The following is a 22,499-nucleotide window of genomic DNA, read 5'->3' as shown; positions in this document are numbered from 1 at the left end:
TGCTAAAATTCATGAGCTATTCTTTTAAGGTTCTCAAAGAAGAAATTAATTGACATAAATGTTCTACTTATTCATCCTTTGATTGACCTTTTGGTTTGCAAATCTTTCAGCATGGGGCAACCTGGGAAATGTCTTGAAGAGCCAAGGCAAGATGGAGAAGGCTGAACAAGCTTACAGAAATGCTCTGTATTACCGCAGTAACATGGCTGACATGCTGTATAACCTGTGAGTTTATTTCTATTTTTTTTTATTATGTCTTGCATCTGTTTTTCTCTTTCATGGTGAACTTAATTGCCTCTGATTTAACTTGTTCCTGCTGTCGATGTCCCCTCGTAGATGTTTTAATTCCTTATTAACCTGCTTGAGGAATTGACGAAACCTTCTTTTTACATCTGTACATTAATCAGAACTGTTTTCTCAGAGGAAGTGCCGTCTTGTCTTCTATTCCCCAGGGTGTTATTTGTCTGACAGCAATATTAATGGCGCTGCTTTAGTCTAAGGGGTAAACAGAAAACATGAGGCAATCCTCACAGTGCGCTCGAATGTTTGTGGTTTGCTAAATCGTGCTCTTCGCTTTTATCAGCTGCCTGTGTTTTTGTTTAATCCTAAAAGAGGCTTTTAACTTCAAACATATCTTCTTTTGAGCTCTAAACCGTCAACGTCGTCTTTCTTTTTTTTGTCTCCTCCAGCGGTTTGCTGCTCCAGGAGAGCAACAAGTTCTCAGAGGCCCTCCACTACTATAAGCTGGCCATTGGGAGCCGGCCAACTCTGGCTTGTAAGTACAGCTCTTCTATTTTCTATTGACAGTCTCAAGCTCTTGTGGTTGTGGATGTGGCCGTGCTGTGTCCAGGCAACAGCGAACAAAGACTGCGGTTATGAGAAGGGAAAGAAATAGATCACAAAGGGCAGTGGGTATACGGCTGAATTACACATTCAAGCCCAGCTGTGAGGCTGGCGTTCAAAGCCCAGTTATGTCAGTAGATCAAGCAAAATCACGATGTAGCTTGCTATGAATTCAGGTCACGAGGCTCCCTTTTAATTTCATTCCTCCTGCATCCTCCATATTTACTTTTTACTTCTCTCCCTTTTCACTGTCTCTTTCTTTGTTTTGGCTTCTATACATGTTCCTCATGTTAAACCATCTTCTGCATCTTCTTTCATTTGGAAAAAAGAACACTGCTCCCAATTTTACCTGATCGCACCACAAATTAGCTGCTTATTGTTCTGCACTGCAGTAAGTGGCTGCTTAACGGATCATTTTAAATGTCTGATCCTCTTTTTTGCAGAATAATTATGCATCTAATCAAGATCCCAGTTAGACTAGAACATTATCATTCAGCGTGCAATTAACCAATCTGTTTAGCTGATAACACGGTTAATTAGTTACTCTCAGCACACAACAATTTGAAGCCAGAATGACAGTTGTGAAAATGTAAAAAATAGATACGTGTGTGTGTGTGTGTGTGTGTGTGTGTATATGTACATGTATATATATATATATATATATATATACATACATATTAGTAGTATGGACAGGGCTGTAGTAAGAGTACAAAAATATGGACAAGAGGAAGATCATTGTTCCAACAAGGAAAGAGCTGAGTTTAATCCTCAAACATTTTACTTTAAATTCATTAGGTGTCAGCACTATCTTGAACAGCCCCCAAATTGATCTTGTTTATCCAGTTAATTTATTCCAAAAGCCAGATTTGATAGGGTGTTGTTTAAGCACGAAGGTCCACAGAGGCTAATTACTCTCCAGCCATGTATTGATTATGAGAGTTTGTCTGTCTCTGACTACTCGAGAAGAAGTTTAAAAGCTTCCAAAGTATTGCATAGAAGGCCTACAAGTCCCATAAGCTTAGAAAAATGTAATGAAATCAGCAGTTGTAAATTATATTACTCATATTATAATATACTCATATTACACATATCACTATCTTCAAGTCAGTGCAAGACTGTGAAGGACTGACCCAATGTTCATGTAGTTGTACATATATGTACATATAGTTTTTGCAACATTTTGTTAAAAGAAGATGTTAATGAACATCAGTTCCTAGTCTTCAATGATACAAAAAATATATATTTAGCCACTTTTTAAGTTCTGGTCACAGTAATTGGCACCTCAGATTTTAACAGTAACATCAAGATTGTCTGCAGAAATACTTTTATATTTTTATAATTGCTTCAGAGCCTCAATACTAATATACACATAGCACCATACATGTCAAAGATCTCAAATCCCTGTTTCAGTAGTTCCTGATGTCATTGAAACGGTCTTGGATCTTTCAGCAGTGCAATGATCTGCAGCAAACATCCAGCAGACCGAAACCTTCGGAGAACACTGAAATCTGCAAACATAAGTTCTGCAAAGTTTACAGAGCTTGACAAGAGACCAGCCGAGAGGAACGGAAACTACCAGCGGAGAAGCAGAAGAAGCTTCTCGAAAGCAAAATATTATTATAGGAAGCAAATCATGTCGAGGTTATTTCGGGGTATTATCTTTATTTCACTCAGGAAACATATTCTCTGTTCTTACAGCTGCCTGTTAACTTAGCTGTTATTGTTAAAATGCATGAAAGAGCTAATGTGAATCAGTAATACAAAACACAATAAATGATGATCAAACCAGTGTATTTTTATTTTTTTAAATCAAATTACAAGTTCAATTTCACTACAATGAAGTGATCTAAATCTTGGGTTCTAAGCTGCTTGTTTTGCATGTTTTTGTCGACAGCGGCCTACTTGAACACAGGCATCATTCTGATGAGTCAGGGTCATCCAGACGAAGCCAAGCGCACCTTCCTCACATGTGCAGATATCCCCGATGAGAACCTGAAGGACCCCCACGCCCACAAGACCTCCGTCACCAGCTGCCTGTACAACCTGGGCAAGCTGCTGCATGAGCAGGGACATCAGGAGGTGAGGGTTCACACAGGAAAAACACGTAAAAAAAAATCACAGCTTAAAAATACTTTGGGGTATTTATCCAGAGTACTGTATTACCATCAGTTTATCACACCATGGAAATATCAACTGACAAATTCAAGAATTTAAGGCTCATTAGTTTATTATTGACTAATGGATGGAAAAACTAAGACTTTGATTATCAAAGTGTTTCAAAATTATATTAATAAAATCTTAACAGGCTGAAACCTAGTAAAAGAAAACGGTAATGACAGGTCCTGATAAAAATGTTCTTTTCAATTTCTTTAGATTACAGTCCATGTTTTTTTAAAAGCATTAAATGCTCACACAGGGCATTTACACTCTAAAACACATTAATTCCGTTTATTCTTGTATTTTTGCATTAAGAAAACCACACTGTGCTGCTTTGTATATTGTACAATCGGGAAAATTTAAAACCATCAGTCTATTGAAATAAAATACAGGAAATTGCTTAAGGAGACCTCAGGGGGCCCTGAAAAAAATCCTGCTTTTATATATTTTTCGAAATTGCCTCTTTTATCAGAGACACCGTGTTTACGCGGAAAATCCTTGAGCTTTTTCTAGCGAATTTCATTCCTCTTAAAACCTACAGTGTTGGCAAAATTAACTGATTTTCCAGTGCTGCACATTTATATTGTGTATAAGCGGTGATGCTGCTGATTCAATCAGAAATGCAGCGGTGGTGCTGCTCATTCAATAAAGGCGTTTATAAATTGTTGGCATGCAGGAGACCCAGAGCAGTTTCACTTCCCCTGACCTCTAACCACAACATTTGGTTCAGCAATGAAGTGGTTTTAGGTCCCTTTGCCATTTAAACTCTGGGAGACTCCGAGGTGAATCGCTGGACCTACACGCCATACATCCTCGAGTCAAGAAGTGACATTACTCGAGTTTTCTTAACAGCCGTGACACTCAGGGTAGATTCTTTCTGTTCAGCTCTGTATGAACCATCCAACCGGCGACCCCCAATTCCACGCCGTGTGTTCACATTGTCTCGGCCCCAGCTGCACTGAAGCACGACTGCTTCTCTGGCAGAGTCTGTCTGCTCTCTAATGCAAACATCCTCAGCCTCCTTTTTTCTATTTATTTCATTCACAGGAGGCCATCTCTGTGTTTAAAGAAGCAATACAGAAAATGCCAAGACAATTTGCACCCCAGAGCCTCTACAACATGATGGGTAAGTGCTGCTTTTATTTCAGGATCATGAGCATAAACGCTGCTCTAAAGGGTTAATGGAAGGTGCGTATTTATTTTACACTTTTACAGTGGAGCGCTGTTATTTCAAAGCTCAACCGCAAAACATAAATATATTTCTTTGGCTCTCAACAGTTAAACATGAGAACACACATACATTTGAAGCATCTGTTGTACCCGGCCTTCAAAAATTTGTTGCCGAAAATCTGCCATGCTTGTCAGATGAAAAAGTGGAAAATAAAAACCGAAGAGGAAAACTTGTCCTCAGTATGAATTTGTATTAAACGCTGCAGCGGGAAAGGGATGCAACCGAGTACCAGTGTGCGCCTGGTGAAATTGTTTGCACCTGGACTTCTGACAGGGGCATATTTGATCATTTTGAGGCCCCGTTTCCAAGGTGATGCGATGCAAGTTATCCTCTCAGAAAGTGTCTCATGCGGGTGATCTGCTCATGCTCGGCATCTGAATGATATGTGCATCTGTTTTCTGGGGAAATGTGTGCTTGATTAGATCAGTGTGTTTTCAGTAGCCGTAAAAGTGTGTCGCCCTCGGAAACCAGTTCATTTGAACAGTTACTCTACACAAAGGTTAGATGAGTACACAGTCACACTGCGCATGTATTTAAGAGCAGTAAAGTATACATTTAAATACTGGACTAAAGCATTCTGTGAAACGTTTGCTGGTGTCTGTCCCTAGTTTGGACTATGATGCTCCTGCTGTATGACTGTAGGGCCATTTATACCACATTTTATGAGCGCTAGTTTAATTATTTTAAATGGTCTTCTTTCATTTTGTTGATTGCATCTTTTGATGAAGCAGCAGATTGAATTACTGTACGGTAAAATAGTTTTTCACCACAGGGCCAATCCAGTAACTTTATAGCTGTACGACAGCCGATTATATCCACCGTCTTCCTTGCTGATGTCTTTGCTTTTTCCTCCGGGTCCTTCTCGCTTTCTCTCCCACACTCATACGTGCAGCTTCGACACGAACTTGACACGTGGGATGCTTTTAATCCAGACTCTGTGCCGCAAGTTTACGTATGCTTTGGCAAAATGAGATGTGACAGAGCTCCTGAGATTACGTCAAAATGTTGATGAAAGCTCCAGGCACCATTAAGGATCACCGCTGCATCTGCAATGGAGGCAGTGAGCCAGAGTTATGTGATTTCTGCTGCTTAGCGTTGTTTCCACGCTGAACCGATTTGCACATTTGGCACACCTGCTCGTATCTATTTCCAGTCTCACTCACCGTGCGGCACTCATGCTGTTTGTCAGACGGCAGCGAGAAGAAGCTTTCATCAGCGGCCGGCCGGGGTGGTAATCTGCACCCTGCTGGTCTCGCTCCAACGCTCTCTGGTGGGCTCGGGAATGTTCCGCTCCATGAAACTGCTTTTCAGCTCCCTGGATTTTATGTCACTTCTAATTTCATGTTGATGTTTGTTGTACATTGACATTACATTGAGGGCTGCAGCCAAGAGCGAGAGTCCAGTATTTAGACTGCATTTAAATCCATCAACGTGAGGTCATGTGAAAATACACAACATATGTATTTTTAAACGGCTAAACATCTTAAGTTTGTTTTAAACGCCGAAAACTTGGTAGTCAATGCTGTGAATACACGCCCAGCTTACTCTACCAATTATTGTCATGAATAATCATGATCTTATGGATTTCATTCAACAAGTGATGCAAACCCCGATTTTTAATGAAGACAGGAACCAGAAGAAATCTCTCCACTGTGACAGAATGAAAATAAGCATGTTTCTTAAAAAGTGGCGTTATCGTCTCATCTACTCTGCAGCTCTGTGTGATGATTAAGAGGATGAAGAGGTTATGCTGACAAGAACATTTCTGATTATGTAGTCACATTCTCATGGATGATGGCTGATGCGAAACACATTCCCATTATTCACATTTACATGTAAAGGCTTTAAGCTTTCAGCTTTCTCTGAAAACAAATGGGGGGTTAGGTCTTAAATGCGATGCCTTGTGAATGCCAACGTGTCAAGAGATATCATTACAATCGAGAAGCTTTGTTTTCATATCATTACGAAGGTCGTGATCAGGCCCCTGTCACCTGTTGGATATCCTCAAAAGCGATTAGTCTGTAATCCCAGTGGAAATGAACACTCAGCCGGCTCTAGTCCAAACAACTTGTCCAGTCCTTTGACGGCTCAGAAGAGTGGATGTAGAATGAAATGAAAACCAAATTACAGCCGGGTTAGATTCACACTCCTCCTCTGAATACATTTATGATGTGGATTTTATCTGCGATGTGTGACTAGCCCATGCTGTCAGATTCCTCCGATAATACAACGGTGACTGGATGAAAGAGAGGTCACTGTTGTTTCAGGTGTTAGTGGGAAGAGGGTTGGATCTGGCTGCGGGGGAGGTATCGGATGTTGTCTGACTCATTAGGGAGAGGATCACAGTGGCTCTCATACTCAGTGATATTCTCCCACAGTTCCACGCGCACCGAACTTATCTTACTTTGTGAATATTGTCTATGTTCATGTTTTTAATGTCAAAATATTTTCATTGCTAAAAATAACCCAAGGCCATGAGAACGCTTGAGAAAGACACTTCCAAGTGAATAAATCACTCACAAGCCTGGCTTCACTTCTACCCTGACACGGTGCAGGAATAATAAAAAAAATGTTCCTAGACTCTGAGTTTTACCGCTGCCTTTACTCCCGCAGGAGAGGCCTACATCCGACTGAACAGGCTGACTGAAGCAGAACACTGGTACAGAGAGTCCCTCCGAGTCAAGCCGGACCACATCCCTGCTCACCTCACCTATGGAAAACTCCTCTCTATGACGGTAAGACTTCCACAAACAGTGCCATTTGCTCCAATTAGGACTGTTTTTTTTACCAGTGGCCTGGTTTCAACTTAAGCAGGCAAGGTGGACCCCTCTTATTGAGGGTAACAGAACATCAGTGATCTCATCAGTAATCTCTACGTTCCCAGTTTCATCACGTCTGCTTTGGCCCTGGTGGAGCGCTGCGGAGGAGAAGCTTGGCCTGTCTAGAAAAACAAAGTGATGTAATGAGGGTCACTTCAGCTTGAACCCAAAGTATCATTGACAAAATTAGGAGTATAGAGTTTAAAGAAATGAAATTACATCATTTCTTTAAACTTACAAAAGCATAAAAATGTTACTGATAAGACTATATTCTAATACAACTGACACATTTGCAGTATTGCCAGGAAATTCATATGAAACCCTGTAAAGTAAACCAGTGTTCATGGGGGGAAAAAAAGAATCAAAACCCTCTTTCAATTGTATGTTTTATGTATTGAGCCATCATAAAAAAATGAAATGGTCCTTACAAGCTATTACGCGAGGTAAATCCAGCACCTTGCTGCCACTGGGTTGAATGCATTCCTTTACCCTTCAAACTATATAAAATATCCAGTTGTTTCACATGAATCCTTTGTCAAAATAAATAATGGGTTCATGAGATCCTAAGCAGGGCAATCAGTACACAGAATGGTTGAAATTAGGGCTGTTCGATTTTGCCCAAAAATAAAATCTCAATTTTTTTCTCTGAAAATCCGATTTTCGATTACGATTACGATTATTTTGTGAATTGACAAAAGGCAAAGAAATGATTTCAAATATGCTGTTTTTTTATTGAACATTTGCCCCATTGGGCTTTAGGTGCAAACTTTGCTCTTATTAAACCAAACATGAATGAATAAAGTGCAAAACTCTGTAAAATAAGTTGAAAAAAAGTTTTAAAAAATATAATAAAATATAGTTTTATCTCTGAAAAAAAAAAATCAGCAAATCAGCACTTGCAAACATACAGTAAGTTATATTTCCAATTAAATAAAACAAGACATTTTCTAATTAAACTAAACTGGGTCTTTGCATGCTAAATAATAATGCAACCCATGAAGGAGGTAGAGGTGTGTAATGTCAGTCATTACATTTGCTATTCACATTTGCAAGTTTTTTGCAAGGAACACGAGCCGGTTTACGGCATCTGGCTTGAGGGATGCCCGGTGGCATGTTACAACGCCCCCTCCTACACTAAAGAGCCTCTCCGATGGGGCACTTGTCGCAGGTATTGAGAGGTATTTCCATCAATCATTAATATGGTATCAATCGTTAATATGTGTGCAGACAAGGTAAAAAAAAAAAAGAAATAAAAAAAAAGTGAAAAATCGATTTTACGATTTTAACGTTTTAACATCGTTCTAATTACATAATCGCGATTACGATTTAAAATCGATTAATCGAACAGCCCTAGTTGAAATAGAAAAGAGCCGAGGTGTTGCAGTAGTCCAGACCTCAGTGTGAGTGAGGTGGCTGGACCCGAGGAGAGCTGTACATAAAACCCTGATGATTCTAAGCAGCGCTGTAAAGACGACCTCTTCAGGTTTACTGTCATAAAGTCATCTGCAGTACACTGCACCTCAGTTGCTGCATTCGGTTTATACCTGATCAGGAAGAGCAGTAAGAACTGGAAAAGGCCTGTAAGGAGGAAAAATAATAATAATAGAGGAAGAGTTTCACACACGGTCAAGTTAAGGACGAATTGCTGCTCTGTACCTGACACCCTACTCACCTACAGAAGATTTGGGCCCAAAGTAAATGATGTAAATATTTTCCAAGAACCTGTAGCACTGTTCTTTAGATTTCCACTAAAATCTCACGGCTCACTGGCCTCCCTGTGTATTTCCCTCACTGAAACGAGAGTCCTGTCAAAGGTTGTTTTTTTTTTTATTTAGTTTTTTCTAACTTTCTTTGATTCCTCGATCATTTGTTGGGAAATCTCACAGGCAGAAATTGCTTTCCAGATGTTTTAAACTAAATGTTAGCCTTTTTGGACTTGAGACATATTAAACTCTTCCAGAAACTGGTTTGAACTTAATCGGATTAATCCAGAATGTAATCAGATACCGCTCTCTCATCTCAGGGATGACTGCATCGACACTGCCAGCAGCTGGTTAGCACGACTCGCCGTGTAAATTGAAAAGAAAAGGTTTGGCTCTATCCATAGAGCATCTTTAAGAGTCACCAATTGACACATTATATCTTGGTTGCCAAATCCATGGAGACCCTGAGGTGTAAAAACCTCACATTGTGATATTTTAGGGCTTCATGTTCCAGAAGTACTGAACTTGCCAGGAAACAGTTTGGCTTACAGCCCCTGTAAAAAATGCATTGTGTCTACTTTCCCCTTCTGTACAGACTTTCTCTAGGACAGAAACAGTCTTCTACTGCCCTTACCCATTTTCAGTATTTGCAAAAAGTTCAGTTTTTAATTTGAATAAAGGCCTTAATGTGTTCCTATGATGTGCCATACATTTGATACTATTATTATCAGTACAGCACGAGTGGTTGTCTGGTGCTAAATCACTGTGTACTTCCACTGAACTGAGCTCCTGCACCATGCAATATTGATTTTCCATTCTGCTCTCTAATTGATTGTCAGCCAAAAGAATAGATCTGCTGGAAGCATGGATGTTGGGTTTAAGGTCAGGGCCTGTCGGGTAACAGCGCCACCTGTAGGCAGAGTGGGGAAATGTCTCACCTCCCTGCTGAGGAGAGGAAAATCCCCTGCTGATTAGGTGACTGAGAACACCTGCCTTCGGTGCTCCAGCAGAATCACTCCAGACAAGAGAGGAGAAGCATGTATTCAGCTTGGGTCAAACCTTGGAGAAGCTACTGGTTTTCAACCTGAAACCTGATGAGATTCCTCCAATGAAAAAATAAATAAAAATTGGAGAAAGGAAGGAAAGAGTTGTCCCGTTGCTTCCTTCATGGTTTACCAGGCCTTTGTCAAGTTTGGGCAGTAGCTGAATACTGAAAAAACTAAATAACTTGTCAGTTGAAAACCAATGCATGACAGTGAAGACGAAGAAGGATTAAAGGCCTGATAAAAGTCAAAAAGGAAGCTGTCGAAGCAGAAGGGAAAACTGGACTTGATTATAAATTGTAAAATCCTCACAAAATGGCGGAGGAAGCTTTTGGAAAGACAGTGAGCCAACTGAAGAAAGAAAGGACTTTGGCTAAAAGTGCTTTCACCAGAGCAGCTAATTTCCTCACAAGAGGAGCACAAGACATGGCTAAAAGTGAACTACAACAGGAGTTTAGGAAGCTCACCTGTGAAGCAAGAAACCTCTGTGAAGCAAGTGATGACTACAAAGCTGGTTTACTAGCAGACCTTGAAGCTGAAGATGAAGAAGCAGATCTTAGCAAGCAGCAGGAGGCTGACCTGGAGAAAACAATTAATGACTGTCAGTCAAAATTGGATGAAGTCAGGGAGCTGGTTCGAGTCAGACTATGGTCAAGCTATGGACAGGATGAAGTGGAGACTGCAATCCAGGAAGCAGAGAAAGCTTGTGAGGATGCTGCTGCAATGCCGGTTAGTGCTGTAAATCAAGATGGCTATGAAGTACAGATGACCTTCAGTAAACAGCTGGTCCAAGAAGCTACAAAGAGCCTAGAAGCTTGGGAGATGTGGATTCGAGTGGAGGAAAAAGCTGATCTGGAAGGCAGAGTGAAGGCCCTTAAACTAATGAGTAATAAGCTTGAAACGAAAAGAGCAAACTTTGCCATAGCACAAAGCGTTGCAAAGGAGGAGAAAGATGCAGCAGTCCCAGTGTCAGCAGCAGCTAGCATAGCAACCACACCAGCTGCACACGCCGCACCCATTGTGAGAATAAAGCCAACTAGTCTGCCCAGGTTTTATGGTTGCAAAAGAGAGTTTCACCGATGGAAAAAGGACTGGGAGAGCCTACAAAAGCAGGGGGAACCCACCGGCTCAGTGGAAGTGAAGAAAATGCAACTGTTGGACAGTGTGGATGAAAGAATCTCCAGAGACCTCCGTCTGTCATCATATAACAGTGCTCAAGACATGTTCAGAGTATTGGAGAACCGATTTGGAAATAAGTCCACAATCACTGTGGAGATAATCGAAGAACTCGATAAGATCCCCGCCTTAAAAGCACATCAGCCAAGAAAGGTCATTGATTTAATCCAAACTGTTGAAAAAGCCCTGGCTGACCTTACAGAGCTTGGAAACACGGGTGCCATCAAGAACCCTCTGGTAATTAAGTCCATCGAAAGCAAGCTACCAGACGTTGTGAAGAAAGACTGGCTTGTGTTCATGGTGAATCCCGCAAACAATGTCACTCCTGACAACCACTTCGATAGTCTCCTCAAGTTCCTGAAAACTCAAGAGGAAATTCTGGAGAAATTGGAGCAGCTCGGAGTAACTGAGAAGCCAGAGAGGCAAGAGAGGAAGTTCGAAAGGAAATTTGCTTCCACACGTTCTGCAAGACAAGAGGTAGGATGTGTTGTCTGTGGAGATGTAAGGCACGGAGAGAAAGTTTTCTTCTGTAAGCGGTTCAAGGAATTGAAACTGTCTGGGAAACTGAATGCTGTAAAGAAGCTGGGAGCATGTAAAAGGTGCTTAGAATGTCATAAAGAAGAGGATGAATGTACAAGCACCTACCTGTGCAGAAACAAAGACTGCAGAAAGGGGAGCTCATCAGATCACCATTTCTTTCTCTGTCCAAGAGGAGGATCCAGGAGGGGCGAGGAAGACAGAGGTGGGAAAGACAGCAGGAAAAAGACTGAGCTTACAGAGGAACAGGAAAAATTCATGGCTGAACTCTCCCCTGAAATGGCAGAAAAATGCAGACGGGCTTTTACCAACATGACTGCAATAACCAACCGTGCACAGAAGGACCAGTTGGGACTAGTGAAGGCAAATGGATTAGAAGAGCTACCTGTTATTATGATGCTGCTAGAAGTCACTGCCAATGCAGGTCAGAAGATCGGAACCTTGATCGACTTAGCATCGGACACCAACTACATCACTCACAGAGCTGCTGAAAGACTTAAGCTGAGGAGTGAAGCGATTACCTTAGTTGTCCAGGGAGTTGGAGAAATGGCGATGAGAGTCAACACCAGGCGATATCTACTCCGAGTGAGAGTCAAGACACCCCGAGGGACGGAACGAGCTCATGAACTCGTCTGCTATGGTCTAAATGAAATAGCAAGAATCCACAGAGTCATCAAACCTGAACAGTTGAGGAAGTTCTTCCCAGAGACTGAGCTGGAGGATTTGAAGCGACCAGAGAGTATTGAATTACTCATCAGCCACCGCGAAGGCAGACTTGCCCCACAGAGAGTGAGGATCGTTGGGGACCTCGTCTTGTGGGATGGCCCACTCGGGAAAACTGTAGGAGGAGCTCATCCAGATCTCTTTGAGGAGGTTTACATGGCAGCACATCAATCTGAAACACACTTCGCTCGCTCAATGAGAACAGCTGCCGTGAAATATGAAGAGCTCATTGAAGCAGGAGGGAGGCAGGCTGACACCATGGTTGCTGGCAGAGAGTTCCTTGATTGGTGGAAATGGGACAGCATCGGAGCAGCCTGTGAACCGAAGTGTGGTGGATGTCGCTGTGGTAGCTGTCAACCAGGGGGAAAGGAGATGACCCACTAACCAGAAGAGAGCTATTAAGCCAAGTAGCTGGACTCTATGACCCAATCGGGCTAGTCTCACCTACCAAGCAGAAAGGAGCCATACTTGTCAGGAAAGCATTCCAAGAGGCTGGAGGTGGAGGTCTGACCAGAGACACTTGGGACAAGCCACTTTCTGGAGACCTCAGAAGAGAAGCCATCAAACTGTTTGAGGAGTATGTGCGTCTTGGCCAGATCACTTTCCACAGAAGTCTCACACCAGCTGGCTGGGTTGGAAAACCTTGGGGAGTAACATTCTCGGATGGAAGTGACAAGAGCTTCGGAGCTGTGGTGTACCTCAGATGGGAGACAGAGCAAGGCATCCAGGTCAGATTGGTTGGATCCAAAGCAAAGCTCACACCACTGGACCAAAAAGGGGAACCAGTCAAGGCAGAGATTTGTGGTGCAGTCTTTGCAACCCGGCTCAGAAAATACTTTGAAAAGCACAGCCGAATGGAAGTAGAACGATGGTTCCACCTGCTAGACAGCCAAACTGTGCTGGGAGCCATTCACCGAGACAGTTATGGATACCAGACCTTCTTTGGAAACAGGGTTGGTGAAATCCAGAAAGCCGGATCGCTTGAGGACTGGTGGTGGATCCCAGGAGACGTGAATATTGCTGACATTATCACCAGAGGAGCAACTCCTGAGGTTCTCCATGAGGATTCAGAATGGCAAAATGGACCATGGTTCCTGAGGCAGCCAGTGGAGGTGTGGCCAAAGAAGTCAGCTAGAGAAGTTGCAGCAAACGCCAAGGAGGGCATAGACCGACTCCAAAGGAAGGCTTTCTCAGCAGTAATGACCAGGGCTCAAGCAAGGAGAAACCAGAATGTTGCACCACAAACTACTGACTGCAATAAACCTGTGACTCCTCCAATGACTCCTGATAATCGGAGAGAAGATCCAATCCGCAGACCTCCAGCAGGCTCTGCAATCAAACTGCTTGTTGATGAAAGGAGGTTCAGCAGTTTAACCAAACTGATCAGAGTCATTGCCTGGGTGTGGAGAGCTGCAACAAAGTGGAAGAGGAAAGGCTCAGCTGTCAGTAAGCCAAAGTGGGAGGTAATAACCCCAAAGGAGGATGCTAAGACCAAGGCCAAACAAGCTGTACTGTCTGCTGGGGAGTGTGAAGACGCATTTCGAGACCTTTGCCTTGCGGCCCAGGATGGGGTCACCTTTCATGACACTACCCTCAACAGACTGGCTGTATACAGACACAAAGAATCAGGATTGCTGCTATGTGGAGGAAGAATACAGATCTTCAATGAAGAGGAAACCGCAGTACCAATCCTACCATATGAGGCTTGGATATCAACACTTCTGGCTCAGGAAGCCCACAAAGTGAACCACGAGGAGGTAGCAGGAACACTCCTACGGATGAGGAAGAAAGCCTGGGTTGTAAGAGGCCGAAGATTGGCTAAGAAAGTTGTTGACAGCTGTGTGATATGCAGAAAGGCCAGAGCAAGGAAGTGCCAGCAGATCATGGGCGACCTTCCAATGGAGCGGACGCAGCCAGCCAGACCATTTGAGTTCACAACAGTAGATCTATTCGGACCGTATGAAGTGAAGGACGCGGTGAAAAAGAGAGTGAAGCTCAAGGTCTGGGGTGTTGTCTTCTGCTGTATGGCGTCGAGGGCTATACACACAGATGTCGTTAGTGACCAATCAACCGAAGGGTTTTTACTTGTTTACTTAAGATTCACAGCATTGAGAGGGCATCCAAGAAAGCTGTGGTCAGACCCTGGGACGAACTTTGTGGGAGCCAAGCCTGCCCTGAAAGAACTTTACCTCTTTCTGCAGCAGTTGGAAAAAGCAGAACTAGAGAATGAGGCTTCCAAACATGGAACAGACTGGAGCTGGGAGATCCACCCAGCAGACTCGCCTCACAGGAATGGAGCTGCTGAAGCAGCCGTTAAGCTCGTGAAAAGAGCCCTGCATAACCTGGGAGGAGATGGAATCTTTACATGGGGGGAGTTTCAAACATTCCTTCACATGGCAGCCAACCTGGCTAATGAGAGGCCGATAGATGCCCGGACTCAGAGTCGAGAGGACTGCATAGACTACATCAGCCCAAACTCTCTACTGCTAGGTAGAGCTGGACCTAAGGGGGACCCAGGAAGCTTTGACTTTGAAAGCTACTCTTACAAGAGGCTAAGAGTGATCCAAGCAGAAGTTAACAAATTCTGGAAAAAGTGGAGTCAGTTGGCTGGTCCCAACCTGTTTGTCAGGAGTAAATGGCATACAAGAGAGCGCAATGTTGCCATTGGAGACATCGTCTGGGTAGCGGACCAGAACGCCTTGAGGGGCCAGTATAGGATGGCCAGAGTTGTCAGTGTCAACACCGACAGGAAAGGAGTCGTGAGGGATGTGTACGTTCGAACCTTCCCAAGCTACCCAGTCTCCTCTGGGAAACCTATCAAAGGGGTTGGCAAAGCAAAGACGGAACATTCAACCCAACTCCCTGCTACAGTTCTTCACAGAGATGTCAGGCGGATAGTCGTCTTGCTTCCAATGGAAGAGCAGGGTAACACAGGAGATACAGGTGATGAAGAGGATGGACCAAAGGTTGGACAGGCCACCACTAAGTAGATGGCTGTGACCTCCTTGGGTTCAGGAACCAGGAGCTCAAGTGGGAGGTGTTGGGTTTAAGGTCAGGGCCTGTCGGGTAACAGCGCCACCTGTAGGCAGAGTGGGGAAATGTCTCACCTCCCTGCTGAGGAGAGGAAAATCCCCTGCTGATTAGGTGACTGAGAACACCTGCCTTCGGTGCTCCAGCAGAATCACTCCAGACAAGAGAGGAGAAGCATGTATTCAGCTTGGGTCAAACCTTGGAGAAGCTACTGGTTTTCAACCTGAAACCTGATGAGATTCCTCCAATGAAAAAATAAATAAAAATTGGAGAAAGGAAGGAAAGAGTTGTCCCGTTGCTTCCTTCATGGTTTACCAGGCCTTTGTCAAGTTTGGGCAGTAGCTGAATACTGAAAAAACTAAATAACTTGTCAATGGATAAAAGCCACTTGTTAAGATTACATGGATCCCTGTGAAAAAAAAAAAGGCCAGTGGGAATCTAAAATTAAATGAAACCAAATCCTGTCTGCAAAAGTCCATCTCAGGGTGGAACACAATCTCTTTAGGGGCAAGTGTTAAGACTAGTGAAGTGGACTCAGGCAAAAAAAGTCTGTTAGCTCTGAAGAAAAACTCATTTTTGAAGAATGTATTATTGATTTGAGGGGAAAATAGAGTTCAAACCTGCAGGGACAAATCTCTCACTGGATCTCTTTCAGTGATGAATGGTAGACGGCTTCGAGCTCCTGCGATCGTCTGCAAGCGAATTAACTAACCAAATACACAAACCGTACTGTCTCTACAGCCTTTATAGACATTTAAATGGAAGATTTATTTTTTGAATTGAAAGAAATGTGAGAAAACATGCAGACATCTAATAAAGACTGCTGTTAAATGGATGCCTAGTCGGTTGCCTCTGCCTCATGTCAGCAGTATTTAAGCATGATCAAAAGCAGTATAGGAAGCTGACCTGCCCACCAGCCCTCCATCATCCCCTACTTTTGCCCTCCCTGTGGGACATCTGTGAGTGATGAAGACACTTCAGATGCTGTCAGGGGTTTTGAAGTTCAGATCTCTTCTGGATAGGTGGATCGCTTCGTGATAAGGCTTGGCAGCCGGGTCAGAGAGAGGTGAGATGTGGCCGTTGGATCTGAGCTGGCAGCTGATGTACAGAGGGGGAACAATATGATGTGATTTGTAGACAAGGGGTGGACAAAATAGAGCAGGAAAGGAAAGTTAATCTCACATATCTGTATTTTACTGACTCCATTGACACCCCAGAGGGACAGGACGAGTTTCAGGCCATCTGCACAGATCACTGGTTGGGGATGTACTCGGTCACTGCTGTGCTTGCAGTGTTGAAGCTGTTCAGCTGTCATTTCCTTTGCTGGTGCGATACAGCTGTTATCCACAGCCACAGAGCCAGAGCTACAGCTGTAGTTTGTCGGATGTCATCAAGAGATATAAAGTGTGATGCATGCACAATGCTCAGCATGTGTGCGACAAAAGAGTGGGGAGAGTATGCGCACCGTGAGCTGACTGGAATAACAAGTGGGTGCAGTTAAGCTCAAGCTTCCTCTCCTCCTAAAAATAATGGCCTCAAGGTGCTTCTAGTTTAACGAAGAGTGCCACGTTGCAAAATGTGTGAAGGGGAGTGATAAGCAAAGTCGACCGCGAGCTCATGTCAAATAGGGCAGTTGGGATCGCTCAGCAGTGGGATGGATACAGAGAACAGGAGGCAAGTTACAGCAGAGTAGCACCAGCCCATCAGAGTTCACAAACAAGAACAAAAGTAGGTCCTATGTGACTGTAGGACCTCGTAACCCTGATTTTCATCGATTCATGTCACCGAAACAGGAAAGAATGAACTGCGGCAACTTTGATTCTGCTTTGACTCTTTGTCAAATGGCTCAATGAAGTTATTTGGTTCTGTGGTTTGTAGCTGGAGCTTTGCTCCGATACTCACAAATTCAGCTCTGAGTATTTTTGTATTACCTGAATTTCTTGTAATATCTTACAAGCCTGCTATTTTTTTAACTGCACAAGTCGTATTAAGAATATTAAACATGTATTGAACATGAATACAGTAACTTTCCCTCCTGACATCTGAAGTAAGCTCCTGCTAGTTGAATTTTATAAATCATAGCTGCATATGAATAAGAAAAATTAGTTAAAATCAATTTTTCTTAAACAGATTTTAAGAGTTTACAGCTGTCATTTTAAGGGGTTTAAGCTGCGAGGCACTTGGAAATGTAATGATTAATAACCCCTCTGTGGGAAAATAATGTTTCGTCACTTTTTCAGAGTTATGACAAATGATTATTATTACAGTTAAATTACTATTGTCATGCATCTTATTCAGAGCATTAATATATCAATATCCTTGCCAGTCACAACTGCAACTCATTACAAAGTGTGAAAGCGTAACTCTGGCAACCAGCTGTTAGCCTCTGCTGTTTTAAAAGCATCTGGCGCCTCAAATGTACACATTCACACATCTGCAAATGCAAGTACGAAAATACACAGAAGTGATTCTTTTCAAACAGAAACCGGGATAGCTGCTTGGACGCCGTCAGCTCGATTAAACATGTACTTAGCACAGGCTTGATTGTTCCACTACATCAATAGAAACCTCACTTGGATATTTACATTAGGAAATCATCCGTCTTTTGAAGCTCGGCTCATTGAAAATGTCGTCGATTGACTAATTATGGAGTCATTAATTTTACACTTCGCCGAATGGATTTGAGCCCATTCTTCAATTTGACTAATCTGATGTAATTTGCTGTATTTCATGCTCAAATAAATTATGTCACAAGCTCATGCAGTCTTCATCTAACCCCCCCACTTCCCACCCCCACCAGTACTTTGGTATATTATCTCAAGGTCTCAGACTGGTTCAAACCCAATTTGATATCTATATACTATATATATATATATATATATACTATATATATATATATATATATATATATATATATATATAATTCCTGGAAATGTGTAATATCACAGACTGAATGAATGCTTGTTTGTACTATTGATGCATCTGCTTGTATTCATTCACGTGCGTTGATAACAGTTGATTAGATGTGTTAAGGAGCTCAACTCGTAGAGAGAATGTATCGGCCCCAGCTGGCTGGTATTTACCAGCTGCTCTGTAGTGTTTGAGCTGTGATTGGTTACATGGCATGGTCTGTTGGGTCTGTGGGAACTCTTTGGGCCTCCAGGGCTTCAATTTCTTCTCCTCCTGGTGTTGTCTTCAGTCTCCCAGTATGGATTCTTTCATCTTTCTACGGGCTGGAGCAGCATTGTGCAGGCGGAAAGAAGCTTCAGTGAAATATGCGTCTGTCATATCTGTATGCGAGCCTAAAACTCCCAACAGGGACATGAACTTTTCTGTTTCCTCCTCGCCTGTCTTCCCTTCGGCACTGCTTCACTATTTCCACGCACCACTCACAGTCTTGTTTGGTAGTGTACGGGCCACACAAGGGGGCAATTTGAGGCTATGCTCTGGAAGTGTTATTCATACAGATAAAATCGAGTAATGAAAGAACCTTTGCCCCGTCTTGCCAAATACGACACTGAATACTACGACAGCCGGCACATGAGCCTGAAAGAATAACACTCGCGGTCCACATGTTTCACGTGTGTTTATAAAGATTTATTTTGAAAATAGGTCTGTGGTTGGGAGAAGGACATTAGGTATACACAAAGGTATTTTGGCTGTTGTGTTAAGTGCAGCCTTTTTATAATGAGTCATTTTTAGAAATGGTTGAAACCATCCTGACATCGGTTTAAATCTTTTCTCTTTCAGGGCCAGAAAACAGAAGCGGAGAGGTACTTCCTAAAGGCCATCCAACTCGATCCCACAAAAGGCAACTGTTACATGCATTATGGTAAGATTTGTATTTCTTCTCTCAATTTTACATATCCTGACTTTATTCTCACATCTCAAATATTTGATTTGGCAGTTTAACACATACTTTGGAGGGGGGACTTGTGTGCACAAAGGCAGGAATTTGCACATTTTGGGAGGTTGTTTTGACAACAGTGTTTGCTGACCTGTTTGACACTTCTTCCCCCAAACATCCATAATCTCAGTCTCTGTGTGTCTAGTAGACGCTCCCAAGAAGAGAGGATGTTTCCTCGCATTGTTCACCATTAAATATAATAAAGTTGTGGAATGTGACACTTTGAGCACCGCTCTTCTGTTCCATCATTTCCACGTGATTCCCATATGTCACAAAGTTTCAGCGTTTCCTCTCAGATTTAATTAACATCAGAGTAACTTTTAGTTTGATTAAGCTCTTAAGTTAATTACGTTCTTACTTTAAAAGCCTCTAAAACCATCTCTCTCTGAAGCAGCATATTACACACTAATGTGTCAGCTCGCTATCACTGCAGCAGCTTAAAAGGAGGCATTAACGATGATCAATACATCAAGTTAATTATAGATTTTTGGATTTTCATGTGGCATCGTATATCTAATTTGTCATTTTTAAAGGTTCATTCATCGGTTAGTCATCAAATTAGCTGCATTGATCCACCAAAGAAAGACAAATTTAAGAACAGGGAAAAGGCTTAGGTATTAGCAACACATCGATCAGTTAAGACGGGATATTTTATTGTGAACCTCTTGCACGGTTGCACTTCACCATGCATGAAATGTGCCATGCACGCAAAAAAGGAAAGAGAAAAAAAGGGGGCAAAGGAAATAAAAATACTGTACAAGTAAATCAACTGCTTTTGACAATGACAATGTGACGTTGCATGTTCGATGCCGCCATCCTTGAAGGTTGCAGTTAAACTAGGTATACGTACGGTGGCCGACAAGGGCCAAACGCACTGCAACGGCCTAATGCGTCTCAGTTAAGGAAAACGGCTTCAAGTACAGAAACGATTCAAATTCACAAACTCAAAACGAGGTACAAAAAGAGGAACGTGGTGCAAATGAAAAAACGTGCTGCAAAAAACAAAGACAAATGCAGCATCATCAAACGCGCTGCAAATAGAGAAACGATGCAAAGCACAAAACGATATAAAACAAGAAACCATCTTCAAAAGAAAAACGCTTCATAACCGGTCACTACAACCGGAAGTGCTCCAAACCTGCAGGGGGCACTCTCGGCCGAGACAGAACAGCTGACTGAACCACAGTGTTTACGCCCATGGTTTAAACTTACAGCGGGAACGGTAATGTGATTTTTATCTGACTATATTTATATACGATGTTTATATCACTGTACAACGCTGTACATTGTATCGTCTGGTGTAAAATATAATAAAGAAACGTTTCATAATGGATGGAAACACTGTGGTTCAGTCAGCTGTTCGGTCTCTCTCTACATCCCCTGTCTGTCCATTGAGCTGTTACGCCGAGAGCGCCCCCTGCAGGTTTGGAGCACTTCCGGTTGTAGTGACCGGTTATGAAGCATTTTTCTTTTGAAGATGGTTTCTTGATTTATATCGTTTTGTGCTTTGCATCGTTTCTCTATTTGCAGCGCGTTTGATGATGCTGCATTTGTCTTTGCATTTTAGTAATGTACACTAGCTATCTGTTATCTTAGTCCTTTTGTATCAACAGTAATATAAAGAAAGTAAAAGATTATAAGTAAATTAATAGTTTTCAAATATGCTTTCCTTCCATTAATGTTCAGCTATTTATCAAAGTAAATTAATTGTAATTTAATGCCGTGGAAGTGTTGTTATATCATGCAGATATTAAAAACACATGGTCACATTGTTTCTATTGGTCTTGGCAGGCTTTGGTATCTGCGTAGTAATGAAAGAAAAACACAGACTTATTTGCTGCTAATTTTATTTCTTAAACAACTGAACATGTAAAGACCTAGACTGTAAGAATAATAAAACACACTTTAAAGAAATATAACTCCCCCATTCCAGTTTTTGATGCATGTGGCTCTTTTCTTTTACCTGCAAATCTTGTTTTCTTTTTTTTTTTACACATCAAACCAGCTGCGGAGGTGTTTGTAGCTCAGATCTGTTTAAAGAACAACTTGGAATCAGTCTCTCGCCTCAATCCTACACTAATGGGTACAGTTTCATCCGCAGTTATTAAAGAAAATATGCTGAAGTTCACTGGGTGATTCAGCATCCTGGTACAGTGGAGGAGCTAATCAAAAACAACAGGGTATGAATTCCTCTCTATGCTGGCCTTATCAACAGGTCCACCCATGGTTCATGGCCTTGTCAGGGATCAGTAATCCACACTGATTAGGTGGCTCCACGGAGGTTGACTGAAAGTCAGACGCACCTGTAATAAGACACAAATCTCCTGTGAGGAACATTTTCACCCGATAGAAACAGATCTATCAAGGTTGGCTAATCAGAATGGCTTTGAGGGATGGCCAAGGAGGGACGGTTTGGTGCACTCGTATCTAGTGTTTTAGCATATTATTGCAGGGAAGACTAGGCTGTCCTTGTACCGGAGCCAAAAGCAACATTATTAGACAGCGTATCCCTCTGTGCCTCTGTGGGGATCCTTTTAATGTTTTAATAGCGGTGCTGTTTTCTCCTGCCCTGTTAGGTCAGTTTTTATTGGAAGAGTCACGGCTGCTGGAAGCAGCAGAGATGGCAAAGAAAGCTGCACGTCTCGACGGCGGGGAGTTTGACGTGGTCTTCAGTGCAGCCCACATGCTCAGGTAAGGTATAGCCTATTTGTCTTTTTTTTTTTTGCTTGTGTCCAAGCACATACACAAAAGCCCTGCAGAACATACTTTATTCTGTCAAGATGGATGGTCTACCGTTTTCCATGGTAGAAAGGAGGCTGTGTGAGAGATGGAGCTCTGCTGTCTGCACGGTTTATCCAGGAGCTTACATTATTCCTCAGCCTGAGTGATTGACTTGGCTGTACTTCGTGATCCCTCTCTCTCCAAGGGGTGTGAGCCCCAGAACTGCTGCTTCGTCTTCACGCTTATTGAAGCTATACACCGTGTGTCAACGTGCTCTCTTTCAAACCTCATATATCTTTCCATCTCTGTCTCGAACGTCCACAACATTTGAAAGGATGCTTTCAAATCGGTGCAAGGTTTAGCTGGGAAGCCTGAGCAGCGAAAAACCCTAAAGCTGGTGTGTTTCTGAGCACGGGCCATGAGCAAAATCAAATAAATAAAGACAAGTGCCATTTCACCGAATACTTCCCCACTGACCTAATATTAGCCAGCGGAGAAATGCTGGCTTAAACTAATCATGAGCTTCTTTGTTAGGATTGTTCTTGCCTGCTGATAGGAAAACAGCTTTTGTAAGTTAAATGCCTGAAAAGTGTTGTTTTTCCCCCTCAA

The 22,499-nt window shown here is 42.5% G+C and overlaps 1 protein-coding gene across 1 annotated transcript in view; it reads left to right on the top strand.

The window, feature by feature from the left end:
* tmtc2b (transmembrane O-mannosyltransferase targeting cadherins 2b) overlaps positions 1-22,499 on the top strand; it is a 105,184-nt gene that overhangs the window by 69,772 nt on the left and 12,913 nt on the right. The window contains exons 4-10 of the mRNA XM_061721361.1: positions 111-225; positions 690-775; positions 2,738-2,922; positions 4,048-4,126; positions 6,845-6,966; positions 19,013-19,094; positions 21,746-21,860. Coding sequence (XP_061577345.1) covers positions 111-225; positions 690-775; positions 2,738-2,922; positions 4,048-4,126; positions 6,845-6,966; positions 19,013-19,094; positions 21,746-21,860 — 784 coding nt within the window. The remainder of the gene's footprint in view (positions 1-110; positions 226-689; positions 776-2,737; positions 2,923-4,047; positions 4,127-6,844; positions 6,967-19,012; positions 19,095-21,745; positions 21,861-22,499) is intronic.

Source organism: Cololabis saira, chromosome 5, assembly GCF_033807715.1.
Source record: "Cololabis saira isolate AMF1-May2022 chromosome 5, fColSai1.1, whole genome shotgun sequence".
NCBI lineage: Eukaryota > Metazoa > Chordata > Actinopteri > Beloniformes > Belonidae > Cololabis > Cololabis saira.
This window is presented reverse-complemented; position numbering and strand designations above follow the sequence as displayed.